The sequence below is a fragment of the Myotis myotis genome, unplaced genomic scaffold (assembly GCF_014108235.1).
Source record: "Myotis myotis isolate mMyoMyo1 unplaced genomic scaffold, mMyoMyo1.p scaffold_m19_p_7, whole genome shotgun sequence".
NCBI lineage: Eukaryota > Metazoa > Chordata > Mammalia > Chiroptera > Vespertilionidae > Myotis > Myotis myotis.
This window is the reverse complement of record NW_023416379.1, coordinates 92,991,532-93,009,635: the sequence shown is the minus strand read 5'-3', so window position 1 is coordinate 93,009,635 and position 18,104 is coordinate 92,991,532. Positions and strand designations below refer to the sequence as shown.

Below are 18,104 nucleotides of genomic sequence, written 5' to 3'. Positions count from 1 at the left end.
CTCCTGGGGGAGTTGACTCTGACGTGCAGCCGAGGTTGAGGACCAACCTCCTCTCCGATGCCTTCGTGGCGCTCAGCCACATCCTGCTTCATGCTTCTTATCGGTCTCCTTCTGGGTGGGCGGAGTCACCTCCAAGCCTCCACACCTTCACCTTGCATAGCGGTTTCAACTGAATGAAACACTTTCCCCTTTTTCAGTTCAGCTTTGGGCGCACCAAAACATTGCCCCGGGAGAGGCGGTCTTTTGCCAAAAGGGGACCAATGATGCTCCTCTGTCCTTTCTGAACCACCCTCTTTTTGCTGGGTCTTAGGTGGCCTCCCCCTTAGCATAGCTTTGTGAGTAGCACCTCGTGTCAGAGGGTCAGGCGAGGGAGTGCTGAGGTGAGCTGAAAGAGCTGAAAGAGCTCGGGCGGTGGGATGATGGGCCTGCCTGGGTCAGCCGGAGAGTCAGATTCCAGGTGTTGGTGCCAGCCCGGCCAGCTTCCGGTGCCTACGGCACGGACGGCACAGGGGCCAAAGGAAACCTTCCAGGATGGAAGTTCTCTCCTCAAAGGATTCCTGGCGCCATAGTGGGCAAGTGGAAGCAGGTCTGGTTGCAGGTAGAATCATGAGGCAAGTGAGGATTTCTCAGGTGCTCCGTCCCCCTGGCTTCCCCTTTAATTACCAGTGGCCTGGACCCTGCCCCTTCCCAGAGGTCACTGCCTACATGCCCTTTCGCTCCCCGCCCCCCCCCCTCCCCAAGCCTGCTCCTAACTCACGCCAGGCGGAATATTTCTAGTCAAGTGAAGTGTGCCACCCAGTCCAAGGGTTCTTGTTTGTTTTTAAATCCAAGAGGAGTGTTTCAGATGATGGAGTTCTAGCTGTCATTGTGGATTAAGCATTTCTGAGGGAAGTGGGTTTTCTTCTGAATTCCTGGAATCGCAGTCGGGCCACTCTGAAACCAGAGGGGGGGGGGGGGCACCTGCTTCGGGAGGAGTCACTGCCTCTCTTTGGGAGGGAAGGGGGGTTTGCCCTTGGGGGCCACGTCAAGGTGCCCTTGGGAGGCGCCGGCAGGGGGTCTCACGCGCGCCCTCTGCCCTGCCAGATGTGGATGAGTGTGTGGAGGGGACCGACAGCTGCCACATTGATGCCCTCTGCCAGAACACCCCCCGGTCATACAAGTGCATCTGCAAGTCTGGCTACACAGGCGACGGGAAACACTGCAAAGGTGAGGCTGGGAGGGCACCTGCAGAGGGGGCTGCACTGCATGACACTAAGGCCTGGGGAGGGGGCTGGTGGAGGCAGGGAGGGGAGGAGCCATTTCTTCCCAGAGAGAGCGCCATTTTCTAATTTGCACAAAGGCTCCATCTAGGCTAGTTCACAGCCAGACAAGCCGGGCTGTGTAGGGGTCAGAATCATGGGACTAAGGCCCGAGGGTCCCTGACATTGGAACCTCCGTCTTCAGACCCTTACACCACAAAGCACAAGGACGGACGGGATGCATACTGGAAACAGGCACCGCCCCTCGTCCTGAGGGCCAGGCGGACGGAGCAGCCCTGCTGTGTCCGTGTGTGACCCTCAGTGCTGACAAGGCTCAGGGACAGGGGCACTCGTCATTCCTGGTGACAGTATGATTTGAAACGTGATTTTGTCATCCCTAGAGGAATCCCAAAGGCATTTATACCCTTTGACCCGGGAATCTTACTCTTAGGAACTTCTTCAAAGGAAATTCAGAGAAATAACATACAAGAGAAGATATTCTTTGATGCTTTATTTATGATAGTGAAGTAAATGGAAGGATTCTAACAAGAGAGAAAAAGCAAATTAAGATATAGCGACACAATGGAATATCCTGCAACCCTGTACATTGGTAATTAGAAAGGCTGGGTGGAAATATGAGAAAATGTTTGACTTTAGGTGAAAATAGCAAAATGCAAAATGGTTTGTAGGCTATGAAAGTAACTATGTAAGCACGCGCACACACAGATACACACATGCACAAACGCACACAGACGAGGTGGTTTTTTAAAAACCACCTCAGGGCTGAGCCCAGGGCTGGAGAGTGGGGGGCACACAGGTGGGTCCAGCTGCCCAGCTCCTCTTTGCCCGCAGATGTGGACGAGTGTGAGCGAGAGGATAACGCGGGCTGTGTGCACGACTGTGTCAACATCCCTGGCAATTACCGATGCACCTGCTACGACGGATTCCACCTGGCGCATGATGGACACAACTGTCTGGGTGAGCAAGGGAGGGGGTGTGGGAGGGGGGTCTGGTGGGGAAGGCGGTGTTTCCAGCATTTCCCATTTCCCAGACAAGGCGAGGAAAGTGACCAAAACAGCTGCAAAATAGAGAACAAGGTCCGCCTCCCCTTTGAGACTGGCACTGGGGGTGACCTAGTCCTGCGCTGGGTGAGCACAGCAGAGGAGAGGGCAGGGCCAGCGACGACAGCAGTGGGCGTAGCCCGTGAGGGCGTATGGGAGGTGATTTGCTGCAGACAGACCCTGGCCCTGGGGCTCACCAGGGATGTGGCCTTGGGCAGATTCACAGTCTCTGGGAACCCCAGCTTGCTCAAAGGGCTCCCGGCAAGACCCCATGAGAGAACATGTGTAAAGAGCCCAGGACAGTCCTTGGCACAGGGTGGGTGCTCCATACACAGGACGTCATCGTCGACGCTGCTGCTGCTGCTGCTGCTGCTGCTCCCCTGCGTCCTGGGAAGCCTCTGTCGCGAAGGGCTGGTCTTCTCCCGGCGCTCTCTGAACTCTCCAGGCGCCCTCTCCTCACCTCTGAGGCCTGTCTGACCTGACCTCCTTTGTCCCAGGAGCTAGATCAGAAAGTGGAGAATCTCCAAGTAACTAAACTCAACTTTGGTTTCTGCCACTTACCAGGACCATGTCAGACTCCTCCCCAAGCAGACAAACTGAATCCCACAGCATCTGAGATAGGAACCCGGGGTCCTTCCCCAAGCTCTTTCTCTCTGGTGCCATCACAGACGCAGGGGCCTGGAAGAGTAGACCAGGAGAGGAAGAGAAGCAACAGGAAGGATGCCCAGAAAAGCAGGAATTGTTTGAGGAATTATCGGAGGTCCCCTTGGCCTAGGAGAGCCTCCTGACCACCGAGCTGCCTTCAAACCCAGTCACATTCCAAACCCAGTGGAGCCAGGCTTCTAGCCTTCCACTCCCAGCCAGGCCTCGAAGCCCCGATTCCTGCTGGGCCCTCCCCGCAGCCCTGGCCATCTCTTACCACTGTGGTTACCACAGAACGGCCTCCCTTGTCTGCCCAGTCACCTGTGAGGCCCCCCCGCCCCCCCCCCCGGGAACTCCTTGGGAAAGGGGAGCTGCGACGCTGGGACCAGGACAGGGACTTGCCTACAGGACTGTGAACATCAGCGTCTGGGCTCTTTGGTTGCCTTTGACCTCTTTAGGCTCCGATTCTATCGTCTTGTTTCCTTATAAAATCAACCAGAAGATAAGGGAATGAGTAGGTAGGAAGGGGCCAGGGAGAGCAACGGTCTAACACTAACTCTAGGGCTGAGGCTCAAAGTCTCAATCTTACCTTTGGCTTTTAGGAGAGCCCTGAGTACGCCATCCAGGCCCTGGGTGGCCTCAGTTTCCCCGCTGATAATGGGAGGAAAGAACTTGGCCAGAGCAGCAAAGGTTGGAATAGAAGGGAACAAAGAAGCAGCGGTCGCCAACCTTTCAGACCTCACAGACCACCAGTAGCCCGGGGACCACCGGTTGGCAACCGCTGCAAAGAAGGATGGAATGTAGGATGGGGCAAGGGCAGGAAGACGGGTGGGAGAAGTCACAGTGTAGTGACAGAGGGGCAGGGACAGGGACAAGGCAGAGGAAAGTACCCCTCCTTGGCTTTCCTAACAAGCGCATCTCAGGCCGGAGCCCGCTGCGTCTGGGCCCGTGGCCCTTGGCCCTTGGCCAGAGGGGAGAGGAGAGAGTTTTGAGGCTCAGCGGAGAGGATGGGGAGGGGGACAGATGAAGCCCTCAGGAGCCCAGATCCCAGCTGCTACATTTGGGAACCAATCTCCCTCATGCCTCCTGGGCCAAGGAAAACTGGACTTGGGAGGGCAAGTAGGGAGCATAGAGACAGAGTCGAGGCCTTGAAGTGGGGGGACCTGGGATGAGCTTGGCGCTCAGACCTGGGGGTGGTGATTTGTGGTGGTGATTAGGGTGTGGCCTGGCAGCTCCTGCTGCCCCCCTCCCCCCGCCCCCCCTCCTCTGTGCCAAGCTCCAGACTTTGTTTTGTTAAACCAAAATAGGAGAAAGGCTAGGGAATATGGCAGCAAGCCCAGGCATGGGGGGAGGGGAGAAGGACCGGGGCGTGGCCTGTCCACAGATATGGTCCCTGCTCCGCAAGGAGTTGAGGCCACTGCCTTCCCCACCCCGCCTCACCCACCTCAGCACCGTGGCCATAGCTCTCTCTGCACACGGAGCCATTTCCCAGGTTCTCTGATTGCCTGGCTCTTACCGCCACCAGCTGCCCCCGGTTCCTCGCTCCATCCAACCTCCACTCTTATCTTCATCCCTGTTCCTCTTCTCTGCCTTCTTTCCTGATCTCTTCTGCCCTCGGACTCAGTTCCGAGAGGCTCTTCACCTGCGTGAGCCGTGTTCGCAGGTGCCCTCCCGCGTGCTCGCTCCCCAGCTCCGCCCTCCTAGGTGCCTCCTCAGGAGCGGAGCAGGGCTGAGCGCTGAGAACGGCCTGGCCCGAGGCCGGGTGTTGGACGCGGGAGGAGGGCAGGTGTGTGTGCACCACCCGGTGGCCGCACGCACCCACCGCTCACCAGCCGCTTCCCGCACAGATGTGGACGAGTGCGCCGAGGGCAACGGGGGCTGCCAGCAGAGCTGCGTCAACATGATGGGCAGCTACGAGTGCCGCTGCCGGGAGGGCTTCTTCCTCAGCGACAACCAGCACACCTGCATCCAGCGGCCCGAAGGTCTGCTCCCTGCGCTCCCCCCCGCTGCTTGGGGGCGTCCCCCACCATCCCCTAGGTCTCCCCCTCCGCTCAACTCCACTGGCTCCTTCCCTGTCCCTCAGCCGAACCACATCCTGAGGGCTCTGCAGGTAGACGCCGTCTTAAAGCAAAACCGGGGGGAATCCCTTTGGAGTTGGGGCCAGGGTGGGGCATTCTCTGTGTCCTAATGAATGAATGGTAGGTGGCTGAGCTCTAAGCTGCTGTTACGAGAGGGCCTCACCGATGCCGCATTCCTTGGGAGGGTCAGGCAGGGTTAGTGGGTATGTGTTGTCTGTTTCTGAGACTCCCTCTCCCCTAGACTGTGACATTTCTGAGGGCAGGGACTGTGTCTAAATCATCTTTGTGTCCCCAGAACCCAATAAACTGCCCTGCATGTAGAGGGAGCTTAGATATTTGTCTATTAGATATAGAATCATGTAGGAGTTATCCAGTTACTCCCACCCACATGGATACTTATCTTCTTCCCAGTTTGACTGTAAGCTGTTTGAGGACATAAAATATATATGTCCTACATTTTATCTTATATACGGGTCCTTCCTAAATCCACCCAGTACCTGGCACAGGTTGGAAGGAGAGGTGACCGTGCAGGCAGGGCAGGGAGCCTGTGAGGGCGAGTCCGTCTCCTCTCCGTCTTGCAGTCTCGGTGGGACTCTCCCAATTTCCTGGGCCCCAGTTATTCCTTCTAGTTCCTCTTCCTCAGCGTCCGGAAGTACAGAGCATTCACCCTGCTGCTCTTCCCTTTTAGAAGGAATGAACTGCATGAACAAGAACCACGGCTGCGCTCACATTTGCCGGGAGACACCCAAAGGGGGCATTGCCTGTGAATGCCGGCCTGGCTTCGAGCTCACCAAGAACCAACGGGACTGTAAATGTGAGACCCCGGGATGGCAGCGGGAGAAGGGAGACAATGGGGTGGGGGGTGGGGCCTCAGCAGCGGGAATGGGGGGAAGGGAGCATGGGGGAGGCAACTCGACAAGAAGGCCAGGGACTGAGTTCTGGAGACTGTGGTGCCCAGGGAGAACAAGCTGACCGGCCTCCTGCCCTCTCTGCACAGTGACCTGCAACTACGGTAACGGTGGCTGTCAGCACACGTGCGACGACACAGAGCAGGGTCCCCGGTGCGGCTGCCATGTCAAGTTTGTGCTCCATACCGACGGGAAGACATGCATCGGTGGGTGAGGCCGGGGGAGAACGCAATCCACCTGTGACGGGGGAGGGGAGGGGTCCTTGGGAACCAGGGGAGCGGGGAGCACATGGGGAGCACATGGAGCCCACGTGCTGGGCGCCGGACGACTGGTGAGTTGAAGACCAGAAGATGCCAGGTTGAGACAGGGACAGCTCTGAGAGACAGGTCTCACCCCACCCCTCCTCCTCCCCACGCGTTGGTTTCACTCACCCCCGCCGGGAGCCTCACCACCCTCTTCATCCAGGATAACGTGTTGCCAACCTGGGAATTGTTAGCAGGGGCACCTGCTGGTCAGGGTTGTGGCTGAGAGGGGAGGAGAGGCGGTGCAGGATTAGCCTGACCAGAGGCACTGCTGACCCGTGTCAGACGGGAGCTGTCACAGCCACTGTCCCCACTGGAGCTGAGGGGGACAGAGTGCTCTTTCCGAACACCCAGCTCTGCATTGACAGAGGGGTTTCCTGACTCCAGAATCTTTCCTCTGTAGCCTTCTCCCTTCTGCTCCCCCACTTCCTTCTCTCTCCACCACATTCCAGTGGGACTCCCTCTAGGCTCGCCTCTGGCCTCTCACTTCAATGCCAGCCTTCCATCCTCTTGCCCTGCTTTGGGGCGTCCTTAACACCTGGGTCCCTCTTCCTGAATTCCTAGGCCTCACTTCACCCATCCTCAGGTACCACGGATGAGTCTAACTCCGAACACCCGAGTCTGTAGGTCTTTAGTGAAGGCCAGATACGATGTGCTCTCGGGGTGCTGAGAGGTGATGGAGGAGTGGGAGGGAAAGGAAGGAGCGGGCCAGGCAGGGCGCGTTGGCCTGCGGGCACAGTGTTCCTGGGTAGGGTTCCCCTCGCGGGCGACAACATGCTGGGGACAGGAAGCGTGCGTGCAGCCCCTCTGTCCATCAGTCATGACAGTCAGCTAAGAACCAGGCTGTCCCCCATCTCACTCCAGAGGCCCGCCGGTCTCTGCAGACAGCACCGCCGTTCCCCAGCACGGGAACGGGAGCAGACGGTGCTGTGAACGGTCGCCCGCAGCCCTGCTCCGAGACTGGCACCCAGGGCTCTAAGTCCTCCAAGTAAATCTCACCTGCTTCGAGTTCCCTCGGAACTAACTCTTCAAAGACCCTGGAACCTTTGAGGCCTTCCTGCTGCCTTCTCTAGGCTGATCGTACCAGCTCCTTTCATTTCTCCCTCATAAATCTAATTCTGCTTTCCAACCCACCCCCCCACTCTCACCCCCCCTGCCCCCCCAGTCTCGCAGGAGAAACTGCATGCAGTCCCCAGGGAAAGCTGCATGCCTCAGGACGGAGCTCGGCCCAGCCGATGTGAGGGGTGGGTCCCTCAGCAGGTGGTCCTGGGCACGGCTGCTTTTGGAAATACCTGTTAAGCTTGAGCTCTTCCCTAATGCAAGACCCATCCTGCCTTCTAGGCCACGGCCAAGTGAGGCAGAAGAGAGCACAGGAGGCTGTTCTAGGGCCCACAGCCACCTTCCTTCCACGACCCTCACCCTCGCCTCCAGTAGAACGTACTGACCTTGCCCTGGCCTCATTCCCTCCCAGCCCTGGCAGGCAGAAGCTTCACTGTTAGAGGTGTCAGGACACTCACATTTGGTGGGCAGACGGAGGGCAGTGTAGTTGAGCGGAGAGGGTGGGCACCCTTTGGGGTCTGGCAGCTTGTATACTGGATGTTGGATTCCCAGCTCTGCCCTGGGCATGCTGTGTGTCCTGGGCCCATGACTGCCCCGCTCTGAGGCTTTCCCGTCAGTCCTTTGGTGGGAGCCCAGCTTCCCTGAGGACACAAGGCAGGACCAGGCTGGGAAGTGAAGTTTTGGAGCCTCAGGCTCATATACGGGACAGTGGTGGGGCCTGCAGGGTGGAGGAGGGTGGGGAGGGGCTGGGCTCGGTGGGCCACAGTGGCTGCTGCCCAGCATCTAAACAGCTTTTTTACAATGTCAAACAGGGGAAAGGCGGCTAGAGCAGCACATCCCCCCTCAGGCCGTTTCTAATGGTAAATATGTCTGCTCTCCCCGCGTGCTCTCACTGGCTTGCTAGGGGAAAGGCTAACCGCTGGGGCTCCCACTAACCGCATGCCCTCGGGGCCCGGCCTGGCTGGCTCCCCTGCCAGCAGGGCCCACCGAGTGTCTCCTGAGTCCCCAAGAGCTGGCCCAGGAGCCTTCATGCTGGTTTTGTCTTGGATCCTATCCCTCTTCTTTTCTCCTGCCCTGTCCTTCCACCTTCTCCCTCACCCACCTCTAACACCTCACCCCTGCCCAGCCGTCGGCCCCCTCCCTTTCTCTGCCTTCGACACAGCTGAAGACCCAGCAGCCCCATCTCAGCCATCGTGTCCACTGTGCCACCCTCCTCGGGGCTTCGTGCCCGCCGTAGCTCCAGTCCCAGCATCGCGCGTCGCCCGCTCCCTCCATATGGTGCAGATCATGGCCTTGGCGTTCAGACAGACCTGACTCTGGGTTCTGGCTCTGCCGCCTTCTAGCTCTGCCGAGTCTGCCTTGACTCGCACAGGATCTCTGTTCCCCTCTCACTGCTCTGGGCTTGGGGCCCCCCTTCTTATGCTAAGGACATTCTTGGGGGACTGGCTGGGCTTGGAGTCTGAACTCAGGTTCCCTCCCATGACCTTGGGGAACCCCAGGAGAGACAGGCGGGAGTGCTCCATAGGAGATCCCCTGTGGCCGCTCCCAAACCCGGGCATTGGAGGGACCAGGCATGACCAGGGCCCCACCGGCAGTTGGCCTTCTAGCGCCCCATCCGTGCTGGTCTCCTCAGTGACAAGGGTTGGGCCGAAGTTTTGGGAGTCAGCGATTCGAGGCGATAGTGCTCTCTGGTGCCTTTCTCATTCGGTCCCCGATTCTGGGAACCACTCCTCTCTTCCCTCGCAGAGGCCTTGGGATGTTGTCTCTCTGATGGGAGAATCTCGGCCCCCGGGGGATGGCCCACTCCTCCTCACAGCCCCTGTGCCGGGCCTTGCATGATCTGAGCTGGGGGGTTTTCCTGCCTCACTGACACTCCTCAGCTGTTAAACCTGTTTTTCTCCTGCTCTGAATTCAGAAAATAGGGCAAGTGACCCATCCATACATCCCTACACCAACCTCTCAGCGAAGGGAAACTTGCCAGTCAGGAGGGGGCGATAGCAGAGACAGCGCTGAGGTTCTGTAGCTCGCTGACCTGCCTCCCCGCGCCCTTCCTGCTCTGATCCTGCTGCTTTTGCCCCCTCTGCTCCCCTCCCCACCAGGAAAGTAGAACAACAGAACAGCCCGCTTGTCTCCATCTGCTCCTAAAAGGAGGGCTTGGGAGGAGCTGGGGGTAGCCTCGAAGGGGCTGGGAAATGACTGCCGTCTCTTCTGAGGACCAGCAATCAGCCCTTGAACTGGAATTGTTCTTAAAGCAGCTGGGCAGGGAGGCAGGGAAAGAGGAACCGGTGGCCATCAGCTGTCTCAGGAATCACCAGGCTCACTCTGCCCAAGATTACCCCACCATGACCCCCCACCCACCAAAGGAGGTAGTCAGTGGAAAGAGGGAACTCCTATCTGCCCCTTCTTATTCCCTGGTAGCCACTGCTCCCACCCTCCTTGCACCCGCCCTCTCTGCCTCCTCCACCCTCAGCACATTCCTGCCTGACAGCTCTGGCTTGTACCTGCCTCACTGCTGTCCACCTTGTTTCAATCAAGTAGGGGGCAGGGACGTGACTGCTTGGCTGCACTGTGAGGGGCTGGGGGCTGGGAGCCTCCGCTTACTGCTCCTTGTAAAGCACAGGGAGGCAGCCGAGGCCTCGCCTCTGCCCTCGGGCCTCTGTAGTTTGGGGTTCCTCCAGGCCGATAACCTGTTACCGTCCGGCTCCCTCCTACACAGAGACCTGTGCCGTCAACAACGGGGGCTGCGACAGTAAGTGCCACGACGCGGCGACAGGCGTCCACTGCAGCTGCCCCGTGGGCTTCATGCTGCAGCCGGACAGGAAGACCTGCAAAGGTGAGGGCTTTCAGAGGACGGGGCGAAGGGGAGGGCTGAGGTGGGGACTGAGAGAGGGGAGGGACCAGACCTCCTGCACCCCTGGAGGCTATCCGGATGCTAAAGGGCTGAGGTCATAGCTAAGGCTTGTCTGCTGTCCACCTTTCCCATCTCCGTTCATGGGGCACAGAAGTCCAGCCAGTCCCTGAGTGTCCCCCTCCCTACACGACCTTGATTTCCCTACTTTCATTCCTGTCCCCTACAGATCCTTAACCCTCTCGGCTAATGAACATGCCATTTACATTTGTCCCTGGGTCTGAAGGATATGTGAGCCTGTGTGTGTGAAGTGTGTTCCATAACCCCCTTATCCCACATGGGCTGTCCTGGTCGCGTGGGAGCACTGATGCTGGAGCCTGGCTCCTGGGTTCAGATCCCAGCTCTGCCTCGGCTTAGCTCTGTGATCCTGGGCAAGTAACTTGGCATCTCTGCGCCTGAGTCTCACCACAGTGAGGGTGCTTGCAGAATGCTGTAAGAAGGAAAGGAGTTATAAATTACAAAGTACTTAGAACAGGCCTGACAAATGATGAACACTTTGTGCTAGCCGTGACGACAGTAGACTTTCCCACACTGTGCATCTATTTCCTCTCCTTTAATGAGCCAGGTCTACGGGAAGGTTGGGGAGTGCAGGGTAGCCATGCTGAAAACAATGATTCATCAGGGCCTGCTCCCTGGTCAGCGGAGTGAGGACTGGAAGGAGGCCTGGGCTCATTCTTGTGTCTTTTGGCCAGCAGCTGGCCGAGAGGACTGGGAGGGCTGGGGCAGCAGGTCAGACAGCCAGAGCTGAGAGGTTTCCTGCTGGGAAGGACTGTTGACAGGTATGCTGAGAGTGAAGGGGCGGGCTGCCCCTCCCCCAAGGAGGGGTGCGTAGCCTGGGTCCTGTCTGCCACCAGCTTGGGGAACTTGACCTCGGGAAGGAAGCTGCTCACCCCGCCCCCCCTCCCTTCCTAGTGCTGAAAGCTGCCTCAGGCCTGAGTCTCTCCAGATCTCTCCCAGTCCAGCCCCTGCCTGGCCCTCTCCCCTCCCCCATCAGCTGCCCAGCCTCACTCCTGGCTTTCCCCTCTGAAGAGCTGTCCCTTTGAATATCCACGTCTCTGTGCCATCTCCTCACCCACCCTGCTGGGCTCCGGTGGCAGGCGGGGGCCGGGGGTGGCGGGGCAGGAAAGGGACAAACCCCATCCTCCAGCCTTTGGGGAAGGGCCGCCGGCAGCAGAGTGAAGGGCATGGACTGGCCCTGTTAGTCAGAAGCCCACCTACTTCCTGCTCCAGGCAGCTCCCCGAGGGCCTGACCTGGCTCCCCCGCATCCCCTTCTTAGGGGACTCAGCCCGAGAAAAGGTGCTGCTAACGGCACAGACAATCCCCTGAACAGGGAAGAAGTGGGAGAGTCAGAAGGCGCAGGCTCAGGGCTCTCTGTGATTCCGGCTGTGAGGCAGGGCGTGATCCTGTATCCTTGCTTGTCCCCAGCCTTCAGTATTACCTTTGATTTTCTCTATTTGTCCTGCTTCCCCAGACATAGACGAGTGCCGCCTGAACAACGGGGGCTGCGACCACATTTGCCGCAACACGGTGGGCAGCTTTGAATGCAGCTGCAAGAAGGGCTATAAGCTTCTCATCAATGAGAGGAACTGCCAGGGTGAGTAGACTGGGGCCAAGGAGAAAGCCCGGGACAGGTCCTTGGGGTGGAGAGTTTCAAGCAGGCCAGAGCCTGAGCAAGTCAACAGACACAGTGGAGACCTTCTGTAAGCAGGGTCGTGCTGCAAATTAGCAAATGCACGCCTTCTGGGTGGCCCAGCTCTGCACTGGGGTGCGTGGCTTGGCAGAGGGAGGGAGGGGTTTCACCCCAATTCATATCCTTGGTAGGGTCTGACCTGCCTAACCACACACAGCGGCCCTGACCAGAGGCATCCGGTCTCGCCGTTCCTGACTCCGGGGATGCAAGCGGGGGGCCAGGGGATGGGAGCATTGCTGCATCGCTGACTCCAGGGCTGGGCCATCCGTAGGGGCTTTCAGTGTAAGGAGGGAGCCAAGGCCTCTCACTTGGGCCCTTCACCTGAGCAAGGGGTCCCAGGGTCAAGGCCCCCAAGACAGACTCCGGCTTGAATCCTTGCTCTTCCAGATATAGACGAGTGTTCCTTTGATCGCACCTGTGACCACATGTGTGTGAACACGCCGGGCAGCTTCCAGTGCCTCTGCCATCATGGCTACCTGCTGTATGGTGTCACCCACTGTGGGGGTAAGCCAGCAAATCTGCACCCTCAGCTACCAGGCCCCTCTCACCTCCTCACCGTTCAACTGAACGAGCCCCTGAGTTGGCTTGTTCCCAAGCCAATGGGCAAATCCCCAGGTACCCGTGCCATGTCTGCATCCATCAGGATGAAATGGGAGGAGTTAAGACAACTGGGAATCAGGTATCAGGGACTGGCATCCTGCCTCCAAAATTCCTATCTCCCATCTCCATCACTTTCCCCTGACTCCTATCCTTAGCTCCCAATGACAGCCCCACTGGTAGGCAGCAGTGGAAGGCTTTACAAAGCTCATCACCTTGGCCCCTTCTCAATCATTCTTTTGACTGTGGACAGAGATAAAGAAAGGAGGTCGTAGGTTTGACCTCTTCTCAGACCGGTAGTCATCTTGAAATGCCTGGAACTCTAACCCTCTAACCCGGGGTCCTTACTCACTGCCCACTCCCTGGCTCCTTCTCCTCCCCGACCCATGTTTGTCTGTGACTCCCTGCTCCTCCCCCCAGATGTGGATGAGTGCAGCATCAACCGGGGAGGTTGCCGCTTTGGCTGTATCAACACTCCTGGCAGCTACCAGTGTACCTGCCCCGCAGGCCAGGGCCGACTGCACTGGAATGGCAAGGATTGCACAGGTGGGCATCGCCCTCTGCTGGCCGCAGCTGGCACTACCATTTCAGGGGTTCTGGAAAGCAACACACTCCACGTTGAGGAAAGTGAGGCAGTAATAGGGGTGGAGAGTGTGGCTGCTTGTTAGACACAGGAAGGCTCCAGTAAATAGCCCTTTCCTTCCTTTATCAGTCTCTGTGTAAGTGACAGTTACAACTCTGCGTGTAGCTAATTCTCTTCCTCCACCTTACCCAGCTGAGGGGGAGGGCGCGAACGGCAGGCCCGCTCCTCCTCAGGCTTCTCTCCCTTCCTAGAGCCTGTGAAGTGTCAGAGCAGTCCTGGTGCCTCGAAAGCTATGCTCAGCTGCAACCGTGCTGGCAAGAAGGACACCTGTGCCCTGACCTGCCCCTCCCGGGCCCGGTTTTTGCCAGGTACATAGGGGAGGTTGCTGGAGGGCCCGGGGGTGGGGGGGTGGGGGTAATGGGGGAGGAAGACTGGCTGTTCAGGCAGCAACTCTGCTGCCCTTAGACATATCCAACCAGTGAGGGTTTTGGGGGGGGGGAAGGTCAGAGCTGTGACAGCCCCCTTCTCTCAGAGTCGGAAAATGGCTTCACGGTGAGCTGTGGCACCCCCAGCCCCAGGGCTGCTCCAGCCCGAGCTGGCCACACCGGGAACAGCACAAATACCAACCACTGCCATGGTGAGCACCAGCCTAAGGCCTGTTCCCACCCCACTCTCTTGCTTATTGACCCCAATTTCTCTTCTTTGCTAACCACTGGCCTTACTTTTTCTGGATTCCCTTTCTTTGCTCTGTAATTCTCCAGCCCTGCTTCCTTGCTCCCTCTTCCCCTAGCATCTGATTGCCTTGGCTTTTGTAATCCATCTCCTCCAGCCAAGCCCTGGCTTATTGCCCAGCTTCTCACTGTCCCCCACAGCAGCCCTCACCTCACCCCCAGGGCTCCCAGACCCTGCTGAGCTTCTCCCATCCCTCTAGAGGCTGCAGTGCTGTCGGTTAAACAGCGGGCCTCCTTCAAGATCAAGGACGCCAAATGCCGTTTGCACCTGCGAAACAAAGGCAAAACGGAGGAGGCCAGCAGAATCCTGGGGCCAGGTTTGGACTGGGGACCCCACTCCAACAGGTTGTCTGGCCATCAAACCCTTCCCACCCCTCAACTCTCCTGCTTAGTGAGATGGCCGAAAACCCACTGGACCCTGAACTCCAGAAAGAGCAGGGACAAAAGCAGATGTAGGCATAGAGCCCCAGGGAGCCCCAGGACATTCTCCAAGTAAAAAAGAAGGGAGGTAGAAGCACTCAGGGATGTGGTGCGAGTGTCAGGCTTGGGCTGGAGGGTGAGAGCTGGAGCGAGAACTTTCCCCGTCCCCAGGAGGCACCTGGGGTGACAAGGCCTTCCCCCAGGTGCTGCATCCTGCTCCGACTGCCAGGTCACCTTCATCCACCTCAAGTGTGACTCCTCTCGGAAGGGCAAGGGCCGCAGGGCCCGGACCCCTCCAGGCAAGGAAGTCACTCGGCTCACCCTGGAGCTGGAGGCAGAGGTCAGAGCCGAAGAAACCACAGGTGGGACTGGGCGCCCGGCTGGAGGAGGGCGGAAAGGGAGGGCGGCGGGAGGGCAACCACGGGTCTCAACAGCAGGGGCGGGGGGGGGCCTGTACGAGGGGCAGACCCTGCCTAATGCCAAGCCCGGGAGCCAGTCCTCTCACCTGTAGCCCTAGCTTTGCTCTTCCCCTCCTGCTCACAGCCGCTTTCTTTTCTTCCTCCTCTGGCTCGTACCGCCACCCGCCACAGCCAGCTGTGGGCTGCCCTGCCTCCGACAGCGGATGGAACGGCGGCTGAAAGGGTCCCTGAAGATGCTTAGAAAGTCCATCAACCAGGACCGCTTCCTCCTGCGCCTGGCGGGCCTGGATTATGAGCTGGCCCACAAACCGGGCCCGGGAGCTGGGGAGCGAGCTGAGCTGGCGGAGGCCTGTAGGCCTGGGCAGCACCGCGCGGGGGCCAAGTGTGGTAAGGGAGCTTGCTGGGACCTAGGGGAGCATGGGAATAGAAAGACCCAGCTGGGACCAGAGCAGAATACGTTACGGCCTCAGTTGCATCTCTCAAATTGGGAGGCAGCCAAGACCCTCCTGCCCCTCCCTGGTCCCAGGCTGAAATCTAGGACAACAGGTGGGGCCACCAACCCTCCTGCACATGGCTTTGGCCCCCGATTCTTCCACGTAGAATTCTGTTTCCAGACAGAGATTCTCCTTAAATCTGGGGGAGCGGGAAGGGGAGTCCCAGGCCTGGGTGGTGGGAAATAGGGGGGGTGGGTGGCTAGCACAGCCGACTCTCCCTCAGTCAGCTGCCCGCAGGGAACGTATTACCACGGCCAGACGGAGCAGTGTGTGCCATGCCCAGCGGGCACCTTCCAGGAGAGAGAAGGGCAGCTCTCCTGCGACCTTTGCCCTGGGAGTGATGCCCACGGGCCTCTTGGAGCCACCAACGTCACCACATGTGCAGGTGCCAGGGGAACAAACAATGCAGAGTGGGGTAGGGTGGGCACTGGGATGCCCATGGGCATGGGATTTCCCAAGGGCAGGCCCAGGCTCCAGGCTACTCTCCTAGTCAACAACCTGTTTGTGTGCCTCTGTCCCCTGAGACTGGGTGACCCCAAAGGGATGACCAGGACCATCCCCATCAGAGTTGGGTCCTTGGTTCATTGCAGGTCAGTGCTCACCGGGCCAGCACTCTGTGGATGGGTTCAAGCCCTGCCAGCCATGTCCCCGTGGCACCTACCAACCTGAAGCGGGGCGGACTCTGTGCTTTCCGTGTGGCGGGGGCCTCACCACCAAGCACGAGGGGGCCATCTCCTTCCAAGACTGTGACACCAAAGGTGAGTGGGCTACTCCCCCTTCAGGGGCTCCCCTACCCCCAACACTCCCCCAAACTCCCTGAGTCTCCAGAGGAGCGCCAAGTCTGTTGCTCCGCCATCTTCCCCAAACTGAGAAAGGCCCAGCTGCCCAACCAGCCACACCATTCTGCTCATAGGCCCATCCTGACCCGCCACAGCCACAAGCCTGGGAATTGGGGGAGAAATAACAGCAACGATTACCCTTCTGCTTTGGAAAACTGGTGACACAGTCTCCCCAACACCACAAACGAGTTTCGGTGCAGGTTTGGCACTGCTCAGTGCCTGAAAGAAAAGGATGGGCACTGCAGCCGACCACTGTCAAGCTTGCCTTCCCTGCCTTGAACTCTGGCATGACGAGGAAAGGCTGGGACTCTGGGAGAAACCGTGGTGTCTCCAGTCTCCTGATTCTCCAGGATGAATGTGTCCTGCCCATCCCACGTCCCAGAGCTCCCACTTGCCTGCCACCTTAACGCCTCCCTTCCCCCTTGCCTGCAGTCCAGTGCTCCCCGGGGCACTACTACAACACCAGCATCCACCGCTGCATCCGCTGTGCCATGGGCTCCTATCAGCCTGACTTCCGCCAGAACTTCTGCACCCGCTGTCCAGGAAACACAAGCACTGACTTCGACGGCTCCACCAGCGTAGCCCAGTGCAAGAGTAAGTGGCAGGCCCGGCAGCAGGAAAGGGGTTAGAGAGGCCGGGAGCAGTGGGCACAGGAAGAAGCAAGGTGGGAGACAACCAGCAGGGAGCGGGCCTGGGGCGTGGATGGGCAGGGAAGTCCCACCCTCCGTCTCTCCCCAACTCACTCAGGCTCAAGACCAGTTGCACTCTCTCCCTGGAGACAGGTCATGGGGAGGCAAAGACAGGAGGGGGGAGATAAGAAGGTCCTAAAAGAGCAGGAGGGAAGGGGACCCAGAACTTGGAGAAAGGATGATGAGCTCAGAAGGTGGCTAGCTACCTACGTGTGTCTGATCTCCACTTCGGAGCTCTTCATTTTCCCCAACCCATTTCCCCGCTGACTTCACTTCTCCTTGCTCTGTCCGCTGCCCTGGCTACAGATCGGCAGTGTGGTGGGGAGCTGGGTGAGTTCACTGGCTATATCGAGTCCCCCAACTACCCAGGCAACTACCCAGCTGGCGTGGAGTGCGTCTGGAATATCAACCCCCCGCCCAAGCGCAAGATCCTTATCGTGGTACCCGAGATCTTCCTGCCATCTGAGGACGAGTGTGGGGACGTCCTCGTCATGAGAAAGAACTGTGGGTGGCTGCACAGCTGGGCCAGGGAAGGGCAGTCCAGGTCTGGTTGGGAGGGAAAGAGAGGAAACTGGCACAGGAAGAACTGGGGCCGTGGCAAGGGAGGCCTTGGGAGGAGAGAAGCTCACAAAGGAAAACAGCCGTGATGCGCATGGTGGGTGGAAAGCAGTTAAGAAAGGCAGCACTGGGACCAGAACTCCAGTAGTGTCACATGTGCCACCGTCCTCCTCTAGCATTTTTGCTGTTCCATTCATTTAAGTGTCGGATTTCTTCCACTCTGAGTGCCAGGCTGTCAAAGAGGAGTTGTGGAACAAGCTCATGGGGGTGGGAGACAATATATGTATGGGGTGGGGGCGGCGCGTGCACAGGTGACGCCTCTCAGCATGATTCCTCCTCCCACAGCCCTCACTCCGGGAGGGCTTGGGGAGCACGCCCTGCTGCTCCCCTGACATGCTGCTTGCCTTCCCAGCCTCCCCGTCCTCCATAACCACCTACGAGACCTGCCAGACCTATGAGCGCCCCATCGCCTTCACCGCCCGCTCCAGGAAGCTCTGGATCAACTTCAAGACAAGCGAGGCCAACAGTGCCCGTGGCTTCCAGATCCCCTATGTCACCTACGATGGTGAGCAAGGGGAGGAGAGCCAGGGAGGTGGCTGAGAAAGGGGAGGCTCAAGGGCCTTGGGGGGCGGCAAGGGGAACAGAAGGGTTCCCACCCCTAAGCTCTTCCCTTTGGTTGACTTTGCAGAGGACTATGAGCAGCTAGTAGAAGACATTGTGCGAGACGGTCGGCTCTATGCATCTGAAAACCACCAGGAGATTTTAAAGGCAAGTGGACATAAATAACAATAGCCAACATTCAATGAACATGTATGTAACAATGTGCAGGCAATATGCTATGTGCTTACATGAATATTCTCATTGGAGACACACAATTGCTCTGTGAA

General features: G+C 58.6%; 1 protein-coding gene across 2 annotated transcripts in view; it reads left to right on the top strand.

Annotated features, from left to right (window-relative positions):
* SCUBE3 (signal peptide, CUB domain and EGF like domain containing 3) overlaps positions 1-18,104 on the top strand; it is a 35,786-nt gene that overhangs the window by 11,255 nt on the left and 6,427 nt on the right. Inside the window, exons 2-22 of one of the 2 annotated variants that reach the window (XM_036317854.1) lie at positions 1,084-1,206; positions 2,091-2,216; positions 4,789-4,923; positions 5,708-5,833; positions 6,017-6,133; positions 8,101-8,148; positions 10,005-10,121; positions 11,669-11,791; positions 12,275-12,391; positions 12,905-13,030; positions 13,319-13,435; positions 13,600-13,704; positions 13,999-14,115; positions 14,422-14,580; positions 14,809-15,024; positions 15,355-15,516; positions 15,722-15,889; positions 16,403-16,564; positions 16,966-17,163; positions 17,630-17,782; positions 17,906-17,985. In XM_036317854.1, coding sequence (XP_036173747.1) covers positions 1,084-1,206; positions 2,091-2,216; positions 4,789-4,923; positions 5,708-5,833; positions 6,017-6,133; positions 8,101-8,148; positions 10,005-10,121; positions 11,669-11,791; positions 12,275-12,391; positions 12,905-13,030; positions 13,319-13,435; positions 13,600-13,704; positions 13,999-14,115; positions 14,422-14,580; positions 14,809-15,024; positions 15,355-15,516; positions 15,722-15,889; positions 16,403-16,564; positions 16,966-17,163; positions 17,630-17,782; positions 17,906-17,985 — 2,795 coding nt within the window. The remainder of the gene's footprint in view (positions 1-1,083; positions 1,207-2,090; positions 2,217-4,788; positions 4,924-5,707; positions 5,834-6,016; positions 6,134-8,100; positions 8,149-10,004; positions 10,122-11,668; positions 11,792-12,274; positions 12,392-12,904; positions 13,031-13,318; positions 13,436-13,599; positions 13,705-13,998; positions 14,116-14,421; positions 14,581-14,808; positions 15,025-15,354; positions 15,517-15,721; positions 15,890-16,402; positions 16,565-16,965; positions 17,164-17,629; positions 17,783-17,905; positions 17,986-18,104) is intronic. The other variant, XM_036317855.1, reaches the window with a different exon arrangement.